This window comes from Neoarius graeffei, chromosome 1 (assembly GCF_027579695.1).
Source record: "Neoarius graeffei isolate fNeoGra1 chromosome 1, fNeoGra1.pri, whole genome shotgun sequence".
Lineage (NCBI taxonomy): Eukaryota > Metazoa > Chordata > Actinopteri > Siluriformes > Ariidae > Neoarius > Neoarius graeffei.
In genome coordinates this window covers 9,059,704-9,080,058 of record NC_083569.1, presented here as the reverse complement: position 1 = coordinate 9,080,058, position 20,355 = coordinate 9,059,704, and the positions used below count along the sequence as shown (strand labels likewise).

Genomic DNA, 20,355 nt, shown 5'->3' with positions numbered 1-20,355 from the left:
TTACAGCATCATGGCTGCGTAGAAGAAGGGTCCGGGTACTGAACTGGCCAGCCTGTAGTCCAGATCTTTCACCCATAGAAAACATTTGGCGCATCATAAAACAGAAGATACGACAAAAAAGACCTAAGACAGTTGAGCAACTCGAATCCTACATTAGACAAGAATGGGTTAACATTCCTATCCCTAAACTTGAGCAACTTGTCTCCTCAGTCCCCAGACGTTTACAGACTGTTGTAAAGAGAAAAGGGGATGTCTCACAGTGGGAAACATGGCCTTGTCCCAACTTTTTTGAGATGTGGTGTTGTCATGAAATTTAAAATCACCTAATTTTTCTCTTTAAATGATACATTTTCTCAGTTTAAACATTTGATATGTCATCTATGTTCTATTCTGAATAAAATACGGAATTTTGAAACTTCCACATCATTGCATTCCGTTTTTATTTACAATTTATACTTTGTCCCAACTTTTTTGGAATCGGGGTTGTAGATTTAAGATTAAAACATATTTAAAGGAAAAGAAAACTTAATTCATACATTGAAGGGTTTTTTGGTCTTCATGAAGAGATTGTGTTAATAGACCCCTTCGCAGTAAACGTCATTCATACGTAAGAGGAAATTACACGCGCAGCCTGGACCCAAAAAAGACTCCGCGACGGTAGAGACGAGAAGAAATATTTGGAAGAAATGCCTAGTTGTTGTGTTGTCGGGTGTCAGAATCGTAGCAGTGATGGGGTTAAAATGTACAGAATTCCAGCAGGATCTCACCCATTCCAAAAAAAATCGCCAACGTCTATGGCTACAAGCCATCAAACGTGTAGACTGGGATGAAAGCACTATCAAAAATGCGCGGGTTTGCAGCGCCCACTTCATCACAGGTAAGATCAGGCTATTTATTAAATCTTTCTTTTTTTATTCTTTCTAGTCTTCGTTTATTGATGTAGCAAAATACTTTGGTAACGTTTATCTGATTAGCTGGGTCATAGTTACACAATGTAATGAAGATTGTTAGTTTATACCTTTTTATAAAACGAACAGCGATAGTAGCGATATCTAATTCAGTGATATCTCTCGACACATTTTTATCCTTGCTATCGTGTTTTGGCTGAATTCCTAGTTCTAAATGTTAGTTTGCTACTTTTTTTTTCTTTTAAATAAAACCATCATACAGTGGTGCTTGAAAGTTTGTGAACCCTTTAGAATTTTCTATATTTCTGCAAAAATATGACCTAAAACATCATCAGATTTTCACACAAGTCCTAAAAGTAGATAAAGAGAACCCAGTTAAACAAATGAGACAAAAATATTATACTTGGTCATTTATTTATTGAGGAAAATGATCCAATATTACATATCTGTGAGGGGCAAAAGTATGTGAACCTTTGCTTTCAGTATCTGGTGTGACCCCCTTGTGCAGCAATAACTGCAACTAAACGTTTGCGGTAACTGTTGATCAGTCCTGCGCACCGGCTTGGAGGAATTTTAGCCCGTTCCTCCATACAGAACAGCTTCAACTCTGGGATGTTGGTGGGTTTCCTCACATGAACTGCTCGCTTCAGGTCCTTCCACTACATTTCGATTGGATTAAGGTCAGGACTTTGACTTGGCCATTCCAAAACATTAACTTTATTCTTCTTTAACCATTCTTTGGTAGAACGACTTGTGTGCTTAGGGTCGTTGTCTTGCTGCATGACCCACCTTCTCTTGAGATTCAGTTCATGGACAGACGTCCTGACATTTTTCCTTTAGAATTCGCTGGTATAATTCAGAATTCATTGTTCCATCAATGATGGCAAGCCATCCTGGACCAGATGCAGCAAAACAGGCCCAAACCATGATACTACCACCACCATGTTTCACAGATGGGATAAGGTTCTTATGCTGGAATGCAGTGTTTCTCCTTTCTCCAAACAGAACACTTCTCATTTAAACCAAAAAGTTCTATTTTGGACTCTTCCGTCCACAAAACATTTTTCCAATAGCCTTCTGGCTTGTCCATGTGATCTTTAGCAAACTGCAGATGAGCAGCAATGTTCTTTTTGGAGAGCAGTGGCTTTCTCCTTGCAACCCTGCCATGCACACCATTTGTTGTTCAGTGTTCTCCTGATGGTGGACTCATGAACATTAGCCAATGTGAGAGAGGCCTTCAGTTGCTTAGAAGTTACCCTGGGGTCCTTTGTGACCTCGCAGACTATTACACACCTTGCTCTTGGAGTGATCTTTGTTGGTCGACCACTCCTGGGGAGGGTAACAATGGTCTTGAATTTCCTCCATTTGTACACAATCTGTCTGACTGTGGATTGGTGGAGTCCAAACTCTTTAGAGATGGTTTTGTAACCTTTTCCAGCCTGATGAGCATCAACAACGCTTTTTCTGAGGTCCTCAGAAATCTCCTTTGTTTGTGCCATGATACACTTCCACAAACATGTGTTGTGAAGATCAGACTTTGATAGATCCCTGTTCTTTAAATAAAACAGGGTGCCCATTCACACCTGACTCTAATTTCACCTTCAAATGAACTGCTAATCCTAGAGGTTCACATACTTTTGCCACTCACAGATATGTAATATTGGATCATTTTCCTCAATAAATAAATGACCAAGTATAATATTTTTGTCTCATTTGTTTAACTTGGTTCTCTTTATCTACTTTTAGAACTTGTGTGAAAATCTGATGATGTTTTCGGTCATATTTATGCAGAAATGTAGAAAATTCTAAAGGGTTCACAAACTTTCAAGCACCACTGTAACTAACTAGTGTGAAGTTTCCCAGCCAGCGGCCTTTAAAACTCCAGACTGTCTAGTTCTTGGTGTATTCAGGATGTGACCTCATCAGAGGTTTGTTTTCACACAGACGGATTTCCTTCTGAAACTCGAATCGATTGTACAATCCTGTCTGCTGTGTGGAAATATTTTACAAAATCGGATCGAACGCTGACATTCTTGGATCGGTTTTATTTATCGCGATTTTAATTTCTTTTACTTGCCCGTCAGTGATTTTTGAGCTGTGTTGGGGAAAACAGATGGAGTTGGGTGTGGTGGTTTTTTTTTTTTTTTTTTTAATATCTGCAGACCACAACGTGACTGACGTTGTGAAACCTGCAAAAGGAAGTAACTTGGCAAGTCCTCGCAGTCGAGTCACTCCTTGCCTGTTCGCTACAGACGTAGTTCAGTTGACGTGAACCTCAGACCACTGTTTCCAGATAAACCAAAGTTCAGTCCTTGGACGTCCTCCCAGATTCAGGGGGGAAATAATAACTTGTTGCAAATGGGCTCGGATCTGGAAGTAAAATGCCAAAAAAAGAAAGAAAATGGGGATATTCAATAACCTGAAAGTGTTTCCGAGTCAACAGTCTTTTTGTTTTGTATTTAATCAGCTGATATACAGTGGTGGGCAAAAGTTTACATCCCCCAACAGAATGTTTCGTTTCTTGCCTATTTCTAAGAGAAATTGAATGATAATTAGGGGTGTGCAAAATAATCGTCATGACAATGCATCGCGATACTAACTTTCACGATATACCGCATCGATTCTTGACGCCAAATATCGATTATTAATTTTAAAAAATGAATAAATAAAATTGTATGAATGGTTGGCGAACATCAGCCAAAAACGAGTAGAATACAACTTCCAGTCCTGTAGATGTCGCCGTGGAGTTTTTGACGCCCGCTGCCTTCATGCCAGTGGCATTTCCGGCGGCGGGCTACTGCGACCTAGACATTCTGCATAGACATCATATGCGACTGCGACTCTGTTTACAAATCTCGCTGGAAGAGCGCGCACGACATGCTTGAGCGCTTTTTAGAGCAACAGCCTGCCATCCACGCTGCACTCCTGTCTGCAGAAATACGTAAATCTGAGAAGGACATCTGCACACTCACCGAGTCTGACATAACTGCTGCGGTACTACAACATGCTAAAAGAAATATGCTAAATGAGTGTATTGTTTCCTAATTTGAGGATGCTCCACAAACTATAAATGCATAAGGCATTTAAATATAATGTAAAATAATGTAACAAATAATATGATGATAATTTAATGTACAGAGTAATATAGTATATATATTTTGATATTTATTATTGCCTTGTCCTCCCATACTGCAGGTGCTGCAAAGAAACTGAAAACTGCTGCTATTAGTTTTCTTTTATTATTTTTAGTTTTATAAATCCTCTGCACTTTTTGTCATTAGTGTGTCCACTTGTTAAGTATGGAAACAGTGATATTTGCTTTAATGGCAACTACCTCCAAAGTCGTTTCAATAAATTCAGTTATGAACTGAGTTGCTCTGAGTTATGCATCAGTTGGAGACACTATCCAGATTGTACACAGCCACTGGTAATTATGCTCTTTTTTTTTTTTTTTTTTTTACATTTTCACTGAAGTACGTTGAATATATCGCAATGCATCGCAATAATTCAAGAATCGTGATGCATCGTGATAGTATCGCATCGTAGCATGCGAATTGTGATTCGAATTGAATCGTGACTTCTTTGCCAATACCCACCCCTAATGATAATACACAAAAACCTTTATTTCACTTGTGGTTAATGGTCGGCTGAAGCTATTTATTGCATTCCTTACTGCGTTTACTCTTTGAAAACAACAAAAACTACCTAAATGACCCTGATCAAAAGTTTACATACCCCTGTGTGTACAGGCCTGAAAACCTGTACACAATTTGACATAAACAGGACTGAATGGCGATTAAAGGCAACTACCTTCACCTGTGATCTGTTTTCTTCGAATTAGTGGGTGAAAATAAAAGTCAGTAAATTGCTGGACTTTTGAGAGAACCTTTTATCCCTCATCCAGCGCTGCACGTCATCTTTGAGATTGAGCCATGGGAAAATCAAAGGAATTGTCAAAGGACCTGCGTGAAAAGGTAGTTGAACTTTATAAATCAGGGAAGGGATAGAAGAAAATATCAAGGCAATTAAAAATGTCAGTCAGCACTGTTCAAACAATAATCAAGAAGTGGAAAGTCAGGGGCTCTGTAGACACCAAAGCCCGTTCAGGTAGACCAAGAAAAATTTCACCCACCACTAGGGTTGGGCGGTATCCAAATTTTGATACCTTTAAACTGTCTGTGTTTTCCTGGGGTATACGGTATTACCGAGAAAAAAATATTTTGTTTCGGCCTACTGTGTACGTGCGCTTATACCGGCGGACCTTGTCCAGACCTGCGCCTATGCCTCAAATGTACTATTTAAAAGCAGCATAGCGAATTGTGTGCATTGTGGTATGGATTAAGCAGCAAAGCGAATTTTGTGCATTGATGAATGGATTAAGAGATATTTCAAAGCATCACGCAACTCTTCCTTCATCTTGAAAATAGCATTCAACTGTCGTTTACACACGTCTGCGTTGAAACGCCATTTGCAGCACTATTTCACCTGCTCCATCAAAAAAAAAGGACACGATGAGCAGGATCATACCCTTTCAAGCATGGGAAATAAAAAAAGAAAAAGAATCAACCAACACCCAAGTCCGTTTAGACTGCGCGATAAACCATATTCTTCAGCGCAAATGAGGCGAACCTAATTCAAATGCGTGATAGCTGCACAAGGCAAAATCATATGGGCCCACGTCATGCCATGGCAGGGAAATTAATAATCAAATGGCCTTACCTTGCTTAAAACGTTGTCTTGATCTAACATAACTTGTTCCCCTCTCGCGCTGTGACCGTCTTCTTACATACTTTACACACAGCTTCATCTGTGTTTGCTGGCTCTCCCTTTTCGTTTGGTTTGAAACCAAAATACTGCCACACTGCCGATGTTGTATTTTTTATTTTTTTTTGCCACTAACTCGTTATCTTGACTTGCCATCTTTCAACCGCGGTCTCAGTCTCTTGCGAAGCTTTCTGTCAGACTCCAGATGTCACGCAGGGTTGCCATGGTAACGACATAAACAACCCTGCACGCGATGAGAACTTCTTTAGGAAATTGATAGAATTAGTGAAAATACGATCACACAGTTATTCGGGATGATCTTCAATTTATTATTTTATATTATGACCTCATGTACTCCATATTTATTTAGATATTATATATATTTTTTTAAAATGACGGTAATGAGACCGATACCGTTGGTACTTTTGGATACCTCGGGATACCTTCTTACCGTAATACCGCCCAACCCTACCCACCACTGCTAGAAGCCCCAAATAACATCTGGTGAACTTCGAGATTCTCTGAAACAAGTTGATGTGGATGTTTCAAAGAGTACAATTAGGTAGCCTGGGCCCGCCCATCCTAAGCGTGACGCAACACGAGGGCCTGTTGCGAGCTTAGTCTGGCCAGGCAAGCTATCTACAGCTCTTCCAAGCTCCCGAAAAATCAGGAACCAATCAACTTTGAGCATCTCCAACAGCCCTGGGTAGAGGCGTGTTCAAGGCACTGACGTAGTAGAACTGCGACCGGAAGCCATAGATTGTTTACAGAATCTATGCCGGAAGCGCTTCATTCACGCTTCCGCATCTATTACGCATAGATGCTGTATTGAAAGCATTCAACGGGAAGTTCTCATTGAAAACGGAGCAAAGAGCAGCCCTGGAGGTATTTATTGAAAGGAAGGACGTTTTCGCCTTGCTCCCGACCGGCTTCGGTAAGAGTTTAATCTACCAGTTAGCCCCGTCGCGTCGCATACGTCAGAGGAAAGAGTGATGTGATTGGTTTAAGCTTCGTCACAGCCTTTTCTGGCTTCGACCAGTAGCAAACTGAGGCATTTCAGGGAGGCGGGTCAACCACGGGCTCTGGGAAACGGTTGGGCTTAATATCTTGGCCAGACCAATAGCTCGGAGAGCTTTGAAGTCACGTTAGCCAGGCTAACAATTAGGAGACTCTTGAGAAGAAATGGGCTGCATGGGAGAATTGCCAGAAGAAAGCCCCTTCTATGCAAATGCCACAAAGAAGCCCGTCTACGATATGCCAGACTGCACAGAGACACACCCCAAACCTTCTGGCAAAAAGTTGTGTGGAGTGATGAGACCAAAATTGAACTTTTTGGGCACAACACTAAACGCTACATCTGGCGAGGAATCAACAAGGCCTATGATGAAAAGTACACCATTCCCACTAGGGCTGTAACAATATGCAAATCGAAATCGCGATACGCAGAGCCACGATTCGTGTCGCGATACAAGAAGGCAGAATCGCGGTACACCCTTTCAAACTTCTCCTCAGCCCAAAAACAGAGGCGCTTCCAAACTTCAATTTATGAATACTTTACTTTTTATTTAAATTGCATTTTAAACTTACTTAAATTACTTTTATTTGTTATATCTATTAGTAAGTCGTTTTTTCGCCGACCTGCGACAATCTTCTGCGAGTCACGCAACGTCCACACTCGCCACTGGCAGAGCATTCATTTCTTTTAAGCGGTCGCCGTTCTGGTTGCGACGCGGGGAGCGAATCTGTAAACAAGCAGCTCATTGGCTGGCTAGGTGTGCCACAAGCCAATCACAATCACTTGACCGGAAAGGCATGCAGTGTTGCCAGATTGGGTGGTTTTAGGTGCTTTTTGGCTGGTTTTGAACATATGTTGGGGTGGAAAACGTTAGCAATATCTGGCAACACTGAAGGCATGTCTGCTTGGGCGGAAGCCTTCTGCGGCAGTTACATTTTGACACGCGAGCAACGTTTCACCATAAAAATTCCGTAATTTCCATCTGCTTTCCGCGATCACAAATCATTTGCCCTATGAGAGTGAGACAGTGAGAGAGAGCCCCGCCCCCCCCAAAAAAAATCTTAACGGATTTACACGATTTGGAAAAATGACTTTTTCAGAACTGAAAAAACAGAGCTTCCGGCTCAACAGTATTATTTTGAGAAATAAAACAATCTTTGGATATACATTTGTTCATTTTTGCATACATATTACTCACTCTGCAATGGTCTGAATTATTTGTTATTAAATAGTTAATGTTAATAAGTCAAATTTACTACTTTAAAAAAACATTTAAAAAAAATCGTGGGTGTATTGAATCGTGGGTCAAAAATCGCGATACGAATTGAATCGTGAGTTGGGTGTATCGTTACGAATTCCCACAATGAAACATGGTGGTGGATCTCTGATGTTTTGGGGATGAGTGAACTACAAAGGCACTGGAAATTTGGTAAGAGTTGATGGCAGGATGAATGCAGTCACTTATCAAAAAATACTGGAGGAAAATCTACACGCCTCAGCCCGGAAGCTGCGCATAGGACGAACTTGGACATTCCAGCACGACAATGATCCAAAACACAAGGCCAAATCAACTTGTCAGTGGCTACAACAGCATAAAGTGAAGGTCTTAGGCCCTGTCCACACGGCAACGGATTCAGGTGACTCTGATACAATTGCTTATCGTTTAGGCCTGGCGTCCACACGGCACCGGCGTTTTGGGTGCCCAAAACGCAATCTTTTTGAGAACGGGTTCCAGAGTGGAAAGATCTGGCAACGTTGCCATTATGAAGTCGTCTGGATGAGTAGAACGGATTTGTTTACGATGACGTCACAACCACATGACTGTGAGTGCTTCACGCCGGGTAGAAGTGTAACGAACTCGATGCGAGTTGTCAACAAATCCTATAACTTGGTTCATGAAACGCGCTTACAAAATATTTTCACTGTGAATATTTATTGTGTAATGGTGCAAAGTGAGAGAGAGTGAGTTAGGGCAGAGTCAATCCCGCCAGCAAAAATAGGGAAAAAAAGGAGCAATCTCACCTCTTCAGATGTTGGTTTTAGTCCTACAATACATTCCTCAAAAAGGGCGTAGAAGAGCAAATTAATCCATCAACGTGTAGCATTCAATTTATTCCGGACCATTAAAGACGCCGCCTTCCGCGTAGAATCATACGTCATCCTCGCCGCCATATTGGATAGGTCAAAGTGGAGAATAAAGATTCATGTGCTGCGTTTAACTGTACCAACAGGTTTACCGTCCAAACGAGATCACATGGGATTACCTTTCACAGGTGAGACTGGAAAAATACTTTTCATTGTATTTGGTCATTATAACGTAATTTTACGAACAGATTTTCCTGACTTTGTGACTAATATGAAGTCTCGCGCATAATAGTTTATGCGCATGCGTCCTTACTTCTTCTATTGTTCTGGTGTCTCTGAAGGGACCGTCTTACAGCGCCCCTATAGGTGTGGCATGTGTATTGCATCGTTTTCAGCAAGCGTTGCGTTGCCATATGGACCTGATATTTTACTGATCGTTGCCCATTTGGACGCGATGTTTTTTTAAATAACATCTCGTTGCCGTTGTCGTGTGGATGTAGCCTCAGTCTCCTGACCTCAACATTATTGAGCCGCTCTGGGGAGACCTCAAACATGCAGTCCATGCAAGACAGCCCCAGACTTTACAGGAACTGGAGGCTTTTTGCCAAGAAGAATGGGCGGCTTTACCATCTGAAACGATAAAGAGACTCATTGACAACTATCACAAAAGACTTCAAGCTGGTATTGATGTTAAAGGGGGAAATACACAGTATTAAGAATTGGGGTATGTAAACTTTTGATCAGGGTCATTTGTGTAGTTTTTTTGTTGTCATAATGGTTTAAAAAGAGTTAACATTTTCTTGACAATAAATGGCTTCAGCCAACCATTAACCACAAGTGAAATAAAGGTTTTTGTGTATTATCATTCAATTTCTCTTAGAAATAGGCGAGAAACAAAACATTCTGTTGGGGTATGTAAACTTTTGCCCACCACTGTATTACCTCATGTTTTTAACTTTCAGTAAACCAAATACGTCATGGAATCAGTACCTGTGTTAACCAAAGTTGGGTCTGTCTCAGAAACTGGGTACTGTGGGGGTACCCCAGTAAATATACTCAGTCAATAAACTATACGGTTTTGAACGGTGACGTTGGTTTTAATTTGAAATAAAACGATGAAAGAAATAATCCAGATAAAACTAAATCTTCGATGTGAATATTCAGAATTTGGCAAAAATTCTGCAAATTTGCGGAAAAATGGCGGCTTGACCTGGGACATGATAAACGGTCAACTACATCGCGTTCCCTTAAAAAGGTCGTAGTCCACTGGAAAGTCTACAGTTATCACTAATCACGCAAAATATTTGATCGCCGTCGTAACTCCGTTTTCCGCATAACCAATACGATCGCGTGTTTTAATCTAAACGGAAAGCCTCAGGGTCGAGGTCACTACCTCACCAAAAGTAGTAAGTTAAAATCACTACGCCGTATAAAAATTTAGTTATAAATCTGCGATTTTGTTTTTTATATACATCTGAGCTTCGTATCAATGCGCTGCCGAAGCGCGCAGAAGCTGTTAGTACGCCTGTCATTATAGTGCGGACTTTCCATAGCATAGAAAATCGCTACGCTTCAATTTGTGTAACTGAACTTGTTTCATATCACTGGTCATATAAACCTATGTAAACAGGAAAAACGCGGAAGAGTTTGGTCGCATCTAACTACAGCCCCAAAAAATACCATTGGCCATACTGAGCCTAGCTACATTGCTAACAGGAGTGACAGCGCGTCTGACTGCGTCTGACTGACTGGGACGTCGCGCAAAGCTCGGAGAGGTACGGAGCAGCTCGTCTCAATTCAGATAAGGGCATATTTCATTATGGAAGTACGGTGGACTGTTCCTTTAAGGTGAAATTTCAAATGTGTATACATTAACACTGTTTAGGTCAGAAATCACTGAAACACTGGTAAAATCTATCCTATAATAGATCTAAAACCTCCGAGACCCTGAAAATGCACCTGAGAGCATCTATTTTCAAAAAATTTTCCGCGGCGGCATGTCCCCGGACCCTCCTAGTTTCGCTTCGCGCTGTTGGTGCTCAATTGTCTGTGTATTATCATGCCAGAATTTAGGGCTTTAATTTTTTTTCTGGGGAAAACACTGGGGTAGGTTTTGTTTCTGGAGCAGAACTTGAAAACTGAGTGGTATGGTCTTGAACGTTGGTATATGTGTTGATTTAAGTAATGTATATGAGTTAGGGTTGGGCGGTATCCAAATTTTGATACCTTTAAACTGTCTGTGTTTTCCCGGGGTATACGGTATTACCGAGAAAAGAATAATATTTTGTTTCGGCCTACTGTGTAACGTGCGCCTATGCCTCAAATGTACTATTTAAAAGCAGCATAGCGAATTGTGTGCATTGTGGTATGGATTAAGCAGCAAAGCGAATTTTGTGCATTGATGAATGGATTAAGAGATATTTCAAAGCATCACGCAACTCTTCCTTCATCTTGAAAATAGCATTCAACTGTCGTTTACACACGTCTGCGTTGAAACGCCATTTGCAGCACTATTTCACCTACTCCATCAAAAAAAAGTACACGATGAGCAGGATCATACCCTTTCAAGCATGGGAAATAAAAAAAAGAAAAAGAATCAACCAACACCCAAGTCCGTTTAGACTGCGCGATAAACCATATTCTTCAGCGCAAATGAGGCGAACCTAATTCAAATGCGTGATAGCTGCACAAGGCAAAATCATATGGGCCCACGTCATGCCATGGCGGGGAAATTAATAATCAAATGGCCTTACCTTGCTTAAAACGCTGTCTTGATCACATAACTCCTTACAATTATTCCACTTAAATCCATACGGTTTAACACCCAACAAAGATAGCAAGCGCATTGCTAATTCCCACCAGAAACCGAACAGTTTACGCTACGGTGTTTTCTTCCGTTTCTTCAGTAGATGACATTTCAAACGTTTATTACCCACATCCCAAATGTCATACGTTATATTATTTTACCTTGTTGTTACTCATGTAACCTACTCAAAACACAACTCATTGGAGAGATCTCGTGGAAGTGGAGTACCCCAGGCTATGGTGTGCCTTAGGGGACATATTAGATTTTTCGTTTGGTTTGAAACCAAAATACTGCCACACTGCCGATGTTGTATTTTTTTTTTGCCACTAACTTGTTATCTTGACTTGCCATCTTTCAACCACGGTCTCAGTCTCTTTTTTTTTTTTTTAATAGATAGGACAGTATAGAGAGACAGGAAATGAGCGGGGGAGAGAGAGACGGGATCGGGAAATAACCTCGGGTCGGAATCGAACCCGGGTCCCCGGATTTATGGTACGGTGCCTTAGCCATCTGAGCCATGACACCCCCGGTCTCAGTCTCTTGCGAAGCTTTCTGTCAGACTCCAAATGTCACGCAGGGTTGCCATGGTAACGACATAAACAACCCTGCACGCAATGAGAACTTCTTTAGGAAATTGATAGAATTAGTGAAAATACGATCACACAGTTATTCGGGATGATCTTCAATTTATTATTTTATATTATGACCTCATGTACTCCATATTTATTTAGATATTATATATTTTTTTTAAATGACGGTAATGAGACCGATACCGTTGGTACTTTTGGATACCTCGGGATACCTTCTTACCGTAATACCGCCCAACCCTAATATGAGTGATTCCACACTTATGGGTACTGAAATGGGGACATGAACTTATTCACCTAAAACCATTTCTTTTTTTTACCATCAGGTCACAAAACATGTAATCTTTAATGAATGATGTGTTAAAAGATAACTTTAATTTTCTGAGATGTAATAAAAACATATTTATATGCCAAAGTCAAGCCTATGAGTTCCAAAATGATGTCTGTTACATTACTTCTGTTACGATTGTCCATCTCGCGTCTGTTACAAATTAATTACAATCTAGCTATATACCATGTTAATCTTATTGAAAGAATGTGTATGTTTATTCTACTACACATGTTTATTAATTATATTTGCTAAAACATCACCTTCCTATGTTTCAAAAAGTAATTCTACATTGTTAAAATTGAGAATATATATGTCCACAACACTTCTGTTACGTTCTGACTTTGGCATATAAATATGTTTTTATTACATCTCAGAAAATTAAAGTTATCTTTTAACATATCATTCATTAAAGATTACATGTTTTGTGACCTAATGGTAAAAAAAAGAAATGGTTTTAGGTGAATTTTTAAAAATAAGTTCATGTCCCCATTTCAGTACCCATAAGCGTGGAATCACTCATATGAGAAATTTTAGCTCACCTGGACCAAAAGTCCGGTGGGCTTATTATGCCATGGGCTGCTGAGGTCAGTATAAAGAGGTTGGGTTGGTTTCCTGCAGCAGAGCTTGAAAAACGTGACAAATAATAACTTGAAACTTGGTATATAGGGCGGGGGATATAGATGACTCCTGTGTTCTTGTTTAATCTGAAATGTGGTCTCATGGAATAGTAGAATAGTCCATATTCCTCGATAATGTAGAAGTCATAAACTTGAAATCTATAAAAACGTTTGTATGGAAAAAAAAAAAGATGGGGGGCTAAGACTTTTTCACAGCAGCGTACGGAATATTGCTGTAATCGAAATAGGCCTTGATGTTGCTGTAAATATAAATGAAGACTTGGAAAGTTCAAGTAAACTAATAGTAACTTCAACAAACCATAAACTTCAACATTAAAAGTGAACTTTATAATATGAATATAACTACTACTTCATTGTAGTAATAATAATATTATATGAGAAGTTTACTTTTTAATGTCGAAGGTTGTGGTTTGTTGAAGTTATTTGAACTTTCCAAGTCCTCATTGATATTTAGAGCAACGTTACAGCCGATTTCTATTACATTTAGTGACCTGAAACCAAATTTTCTTTTAATGAATATCATATTCTGGGTGTTCCGAGGTTAAAAGAGCTTGTTAAACCAGCACTTTAGAACTTTTTTGTCAAGATTTGTCAAATTCTGGAAAAACTGTCGTATTTTCAATGTTGAACTAACCTTCTAACCAAGCTAAGCTACGAGTTCTGTTGCAGCTCGGTCAATTTCTCAAGCTTCATTCGTTTTTATTTTCACCAGCGAATGTCTCATCACAACTTTACAACTGAAATATTTGAATTGGAGAATTTTCTTTGTTGGTGATGTTGTAACATAGTATAACTTTTATATAAATTGGATTCTGTGATCAGTTGTGATGGTCACAGTACACATTTCTGAGATATTGCACGTATTTTTTTTTTTTTTGTATATCTTTTTTTGATGTTTCATAATTGAAATCTTGGAAGCATCTGATTCATTATTTTAAAAAGTTGGCTTGGAAGTAATTTTTTCCCCCTTATTTTTAGTTAAATAACTTGTATTTCTGGTCATTAAATAAAACTATCATCAAACTTCTTGGTTTATTTAATTTTACAATTTGCTTTCAGTGCAACATGAGCAAACCAGTATATCGTAAAACGTACAGTGTAATTTATCATAGAAGTTCTTCAAGGGAGGGGACATTTTTAAGATTTTAACACTGAGAATATGGGAACATCCTGATGAATAAAACGGACACGCTGGCCTCGCTTGCAGAGTTCATTCAAATTATTATTATTATTATGAAATGCAATGTGTTTTTTTTTTTTTTTTTCTTCCCAGCTCTTGCTTTACTTTAAAGCTAGACAGTTCATAAAATCAGCGAAATTTTGTTCCCTCTGACATTTGGTCATTGTGATGTATGTTTTTCTGTAATAAGTCGGTGATTCGAATTCGGTAGCTTTCGGTCGACTAAACAAAAATAATTAGGTGTCGGGAAACACAAAAAAATGTACAATAAGCTGGTTGCACAAGTGTGCACACCCTTAAACTAATACTTTGTTGAAGCACCTTTTAATTTAATTACAGCATTCAGTCTTTTTGGGTTCATACCTATTATTAAAATGACTCTGATTAACCCCAAATAAAGTTCAGACATTTTACTCCGTTGCATCCTCCAGCAAAAGCCAGCGTTCACAGAGAGCATCATTGTTGAAAGGTACAAAAAATTTCCACAGCATTAGATATACCATGGAGCACAGTGAAGACAGTCATCAAGAAGTGGAGAAAATATGGGACAGCAGTGACGTTACCGAGAACTGGACGTCCCTCCAAAATTGATGAAAAGACGAGACGAAAACTGGTCAGGGAGGCTGCCAAATCTCCCGTATTCTCCATATGTCTGGACTAGGGATGGCGAAAACTAAAAAAAAAATCTTGGCCGACCACCGAGCCTCATTAGCCGGTTAAAGTCGGTTAACCTATGAGTTTAAAATTCTAGAATTGGAATTAACAGGGATGCAAACGGCGCGCCTTTTGGCGGATGGCGCCCTCTCCACGGCTGAATCGCGCAGATCCGACCTTCCTTTCCTAAGGGGGGGGCGTTGGAGCGTCCGACCACAACTTCATCAAAGCAAATTCTGCATATAAGCAAACGCCGCCACACTCCACGAAACACAGGAAGTACAAGCACGAGAAGAAAACAGCAAATCAGAAAGCCGCGCAAAATTTAATGTGCGCATTCTGATCTACTGATTGCGCAGCTTCCGCGCAAACGCGCGCAGCCCCCCGATCCACTGCCCTCCTCTTGCACCCCCCACGCCTCATGGACTGCAACGGCACCCGCCTATTTAGTAATTTTAATACAGAATCCACCTTGAAATTACAATCAGACACTCCAACCCCCCCCCCCCCCCAAAAAAACGGATCTGCGCGATTCAAAAAAAAAAAGTCGGCATCTGCGCCTTTAGTTTGTGTGGAGAGATATGATCTGGAATAACATGCATTGTTGGCTACAGACCGAAACATACTTTCAGAATGCACTGGCCAAGGCAGGACTAAACTCCATGTGCCTTCTAATAATAATTAAAAAAAAAACAGAATAGTAATTTGTAAGATAAAAAGCCTGTGTCTACACTTTTCTTTCGCCGAGTGGCAGCTGGGCAGGACATGACTGAATGGGTGTTTCTGATTTGTCAGCTGTCTTTAACTGGGGTGGGAGGGCGGGACATGACTGAATGGGTGTTTCTGATTTGTCAGCTGTCGTCCTTACACCGCATGGCATGGCCCAAGCGTTTACAACACGGAATTCCAGGTTCTCCGCTCCAAAATCGGCAGCTTCAAAACGATTGATTTTTTTTTTTTTTAACCGACAACCAAAAAAAATTTAACCGGTTGACGTTGATTCGGACAACCACCGGTCAAACGGTCATCGGTTAACATCCCTAGTCTGGACTATGAGGTAGGGTCAAAGAAAAACATCCAGGCCCAGCTAAATTTTGCGCAAAAAAAAAACAAAACATCAACTCTACCAAAAGCATGTGGGAAAATGTGTCATGGTCTGATGAAACCAAGGTTGAACTTTTTGGCCACAATTCCAAAAGGTATATGTTTGGTGCAAAAACAACACTGTGCATCACCAAAAGAACACCATACCCACGGTGAAGCATGGTGGTGGCAGCATCGTGTTTTGGGGTTGTTGGGGGTTTTTTCAGCTGGAACAGGGGCTTTAGTCAAGGTGGAGGGAATTATGAACAGTTCTAAATACCAGTCAATTTTGGCCCAAAACCTTCAGGGGTCTGCTAGAAAGATGAAGAGGAATTTCATCTTTCACCCGAAAAAAGTTTTGGAACGGCCCAGCCAGAGCCCAGACCTAAATCCAGTTGAAAATCTGTGGGGTGACCTGAAGAGGGCTGTGCACAAGACACACCCTCGCAATCTGACCGATTTGGAGCGATTTTGCAAGGAAGAGTGGGCAAATATTGCCAAGTCTAGATGTGGCAGACTGATAGACTCCGACCCAAAAAGACCGAATGCCGTAATTAAATCAAAAGGAGCTTCAACAAAGTATTAGTTTAAGGGTGTGCAGACTTTATTTTAAATATCCACTTGAAAAATCTGAAAGGCAGTCCATCTTTAACGTATCTCTTTTGGTGTGGAATTCTGCATGACTCTTGCGTCTCGTCAGCCAAATGGAAATGCAATGAAACGCAGTTATTAATTTCCATTTCCTCTCCTCCTGTCTCGCTTTAGACAGTTCCTCTTCTCGTCAGAGTGAATTATTTCCACTCCCGTGGCTCGGTTCCCGTATTCCTCAGCCCACCTGCTGGTGTGTAACATGAATGCTGGAAATCGTGTCTCATGTTTTTCCTCTTGCTTCCACAGGCTTTTAAGGAGATGCTGTACTCCGCCCAGGACCAGGCTCCATCCATTGAGGGTAACTATCCAAGCATCGAGGTTAAATGGCATGAATATGAGCTTGATGGAATAGCAGCGATGATGAATCCTCACTTTTTTCCGAGACGGTTATCTTCAGCGTCCGCGCTTTGTAACGGTCAGACGTAAAGTCTTCAGAGAGTAGAGGAGAGGTTTATTTTGTTGTCCAGCCATATACATTCACCAACCCCCTTTGTTATGAACACCTACACACCTTGGACCCATTCATACCGTTCTGGTCAGAAGTTTGCATACAGTGACATGAATGTCATCTTGGATATGAAGGTCATGGCAATATTTGGGCTTTTGGTAACTTCTTTGAACTGTTCGTTTTCTGTGGCAGAATGATTGTACAGCATACATCTTTAATTTGGGGGGAAAAAACAAAATTATACATGCAGCACACCGAATATTTGGGTAAAATGTCTCTTTGAAAGATTCACCTTGACCAAACATTTTTGTTTACCATGAACAAGCTTCTGGCAGAATTCTGGTTGGATATTTCACGACTCTTCATGGTAGAATTGGTAGAGTTCGATTAATTTTAATTTTTTTTTTCTTGGCATGGACTTGCCTTATAAGCACGGTCCATATATTTTCAATCGGGTTGAAGTCAGGGCTTGTTTTAAGCTTAATGTTGGCCTGCTTTATCCTCCACAACCAGCTCTGATGTGTGTTTGGTTTCACTGTCCTGTTGTAAGTCCCAACATGCTGAAGAATTCTGAGGTCGTCCTCCTTCATTATTCCATCCACTTTGTGCAATGAACCAGTTCCACTGGCAGCAAAACAGCCCCAGAGTATGATGATCCTACCACCACCACCAGCTGGTACAGTGTCCCTCTGTACATGGTGGTCATTGTGGCCAAACAACTCAATCTTTGTCTCATCTGACCATACAGCTTTCCTCCAGAAGGCTTTTTGTTTGTCCGTGTGGTCAGCTTCAAACTTTAAGCTTGAAGGTATCAATTTTGGAGCAGGGGGTTATTTCTTGGATAGCAGCCTCTTAGTCCATGGTGATCTGAACTGTAGACAGTGATCCATCAGCTTCCTGTTCATATCAGGGCTGTGCCATGGTGGTTCCCAGGTTGTTCCTGACCATCCAAACTGATTTCCTTTCAGCTGAGGGTGACAGTTTGGGTTTTCTTGAAGCAAAGTGGCTTGGCAAAGTGACTCCACCTCACAATAACTTGCATACTTCTTATATCTCATCTCATCTCATTGTCTCTAGCCGCTTTATCCTTCTACAGGGTCGCAGGCAAGCTGGAGCCTATCCCAGCTGACTACGGGCGAAAGGCGGGGTACACCCTGGACAAGTCGCCAGGTCATCACAGGGCTGACACATAGACACAGACAACCATTCACACTCACATTCACACCTACGGTCAATTTAGAGTCACCAGTTAACCTAACCTGCATGTCTTTGGACTGTGGGGGAAACCGGAGCACCCAGAGGAAACCCACGCGGACACGGGGAGAACATGCACAGAAAGGCTCTCGCTGGCCACGGGGCTCGAACCCGGACCTTCTTGCTGTGAGGCGACAGCGCTAACCACTACACCACCGTGCCACCCCATACTTATATGTTCTTGGAATTTGCAGTTGTTTAGAAATGGCTCCAAGAGACAAACCGGAGTTGTGTATATCTGCGATCCTCTTTCTCAGATCTGCACTGAGCTCCTTGGACTTTCCCTTTGTATTGTGTGTCGGTCAACCCAATGAGTGCTGCAAACAAGCCCGTTTTATGAAGGCACAGAGAAGCTACCAGCTGCAGTCAGTCATGATCGCTAACAGGAAGTTAAGAGACCTCGGCCTTGGCAAGATAAGAGACGTTTTGGAAGTTTCAGCACCTCGGAATTAATAATCTAAGTGAGCGTATGTATAATTTTGACCTTGTGTTGATTTCAGAAAACCCAAAGAAAATTAAAACTTGGGCACCAAATTCTAGTGTTTTATTTTTTTCTTCTTTAAATTAAAGATGTACGCTGTACAATCATTCTGCCACAGAAAAAGAACAGTTCAGAGAAATTACTGAAAGCCGAAATATTGCCATGACATTCATGTCACCATATTTAAACTTTTGACCACAGCCGTAGGCAACAAATACACACAAAGCAACTGTTCAGGATGGAGGGCTTTGCAGTTTTCTAGCAACAAACTGCATTTGTTCTGTCTTGTTCACTTCAAGAGAAAGCAAAGGCACGAGTTTAACTTTTCATGGATGTTCAATAATATAAGAAGTAACCCGAAGTGGATAAAAAGCATGCACGTGAATAAATGGAGGAAGTAATGGTTGGAAAATTGCTGTGCTGCAAGAGGAATAAAACGTGTTTCTCAGCCCCAACATGGGGTTTATTCCTTGACGCATCATTTCTGCTCAAGTGACTGGAAGGTTGCGAGTTTAAATCCCAGAAATGGGTAAACAAGGAAAGGTCGGTTTTTCTAATAATGCAACCCCCGATTCCAAAAAAGTTGGAACAAAGTACAAATTGTAAATAAAAACGGAATGCAATAATTTACAAATCTCAAAAACTGATATTGTATTCACAATAGAACATAGACAACATATCAAATGTCGAAAGTGAGACATTTTGAAATTTCATGCCAAATATTGGCTCATTTGAAATTTCATGACAGCAACACATCTCAAAAAAGTTGGGACAGGGGCAATAAGAGGCTGGAAAAGTTAAAGGTACAAAAAAGGAACAGCTGGAGGACCAAATTGCAACTCATTAGATCAATTGGCAATAGGTCATTAACATGACTGGGTATAAAAAGAGCATCTTGGAGTGGCAGCGGCTCTCAGAAGTAAAGATGGGAAGAGGATCACCAATCCCCCTAATTCTGCGCCGACAAATAGTGGAGCAATATCAGAAAGGAGTTCGACAGTGTAAAATTGCAAAGAGTTTGAACATATCATCATCTACAGTGCATAATATCATCAAAAGATTCAGAGAATCTGGAAGAATCTCTGTGCGTAAGGGTCAAGGCCGGAAAACCATACTGGGTGCCCGTGATCTTCAAGCCCTTAGACGGCACTGCATCACATACAGGCATGCTTCTGTATTGGAAATCACAAAATAGGTGCATGTGGCATGGGCAGCTTACACATCTGGAAAGACCCCGTCAATGCTGAAAGGTATATCCAGGTTCTAGAGCAACATATGCTCCCATCCAGACGACGTCTCTTTCAGGGAAGACCTTGCATTTTCCAACATGACAATGCCAAACCACATACTGCATCAATTATAGCATCATGGCTGCGTAGAAGAAGGGTCCGGGTACTGAAAACATTTGGCGCATCATAAAACGGAAGATACGACAAAAAAGACCTAAGACAGTTGAGCAACTAGAATCCT

At 40.8% G+C, this 20,355-nt stretch overlaps 1 protein-coding gene across 4 annotated transcripts in view; it reads left to right on the top strand.

The window, feature by feature from the left end:
• Positions 1-20,355, top strand: part of xpr1b (xenotropic and polytropic retrovirus receptor 1b) — a 155,996-nt gene that overhangs the window by 34,273 nt on the left and 101,368 nt on the right. For all 4 annotated transcript variants that reach the window (XM_060929362.1, XM_060929353.1, XM_060929345.1 and 1 more), the window contains exon 2: positions 16,949-17,000. In XM_060929362.1, the coding sequence (XP_060785345.1) occupies positions 16,949-17,000 (52 nt within the window). The remainder of the gene's footprint in view (positions 1-16,948; positions 17,001-20,355) is intronic.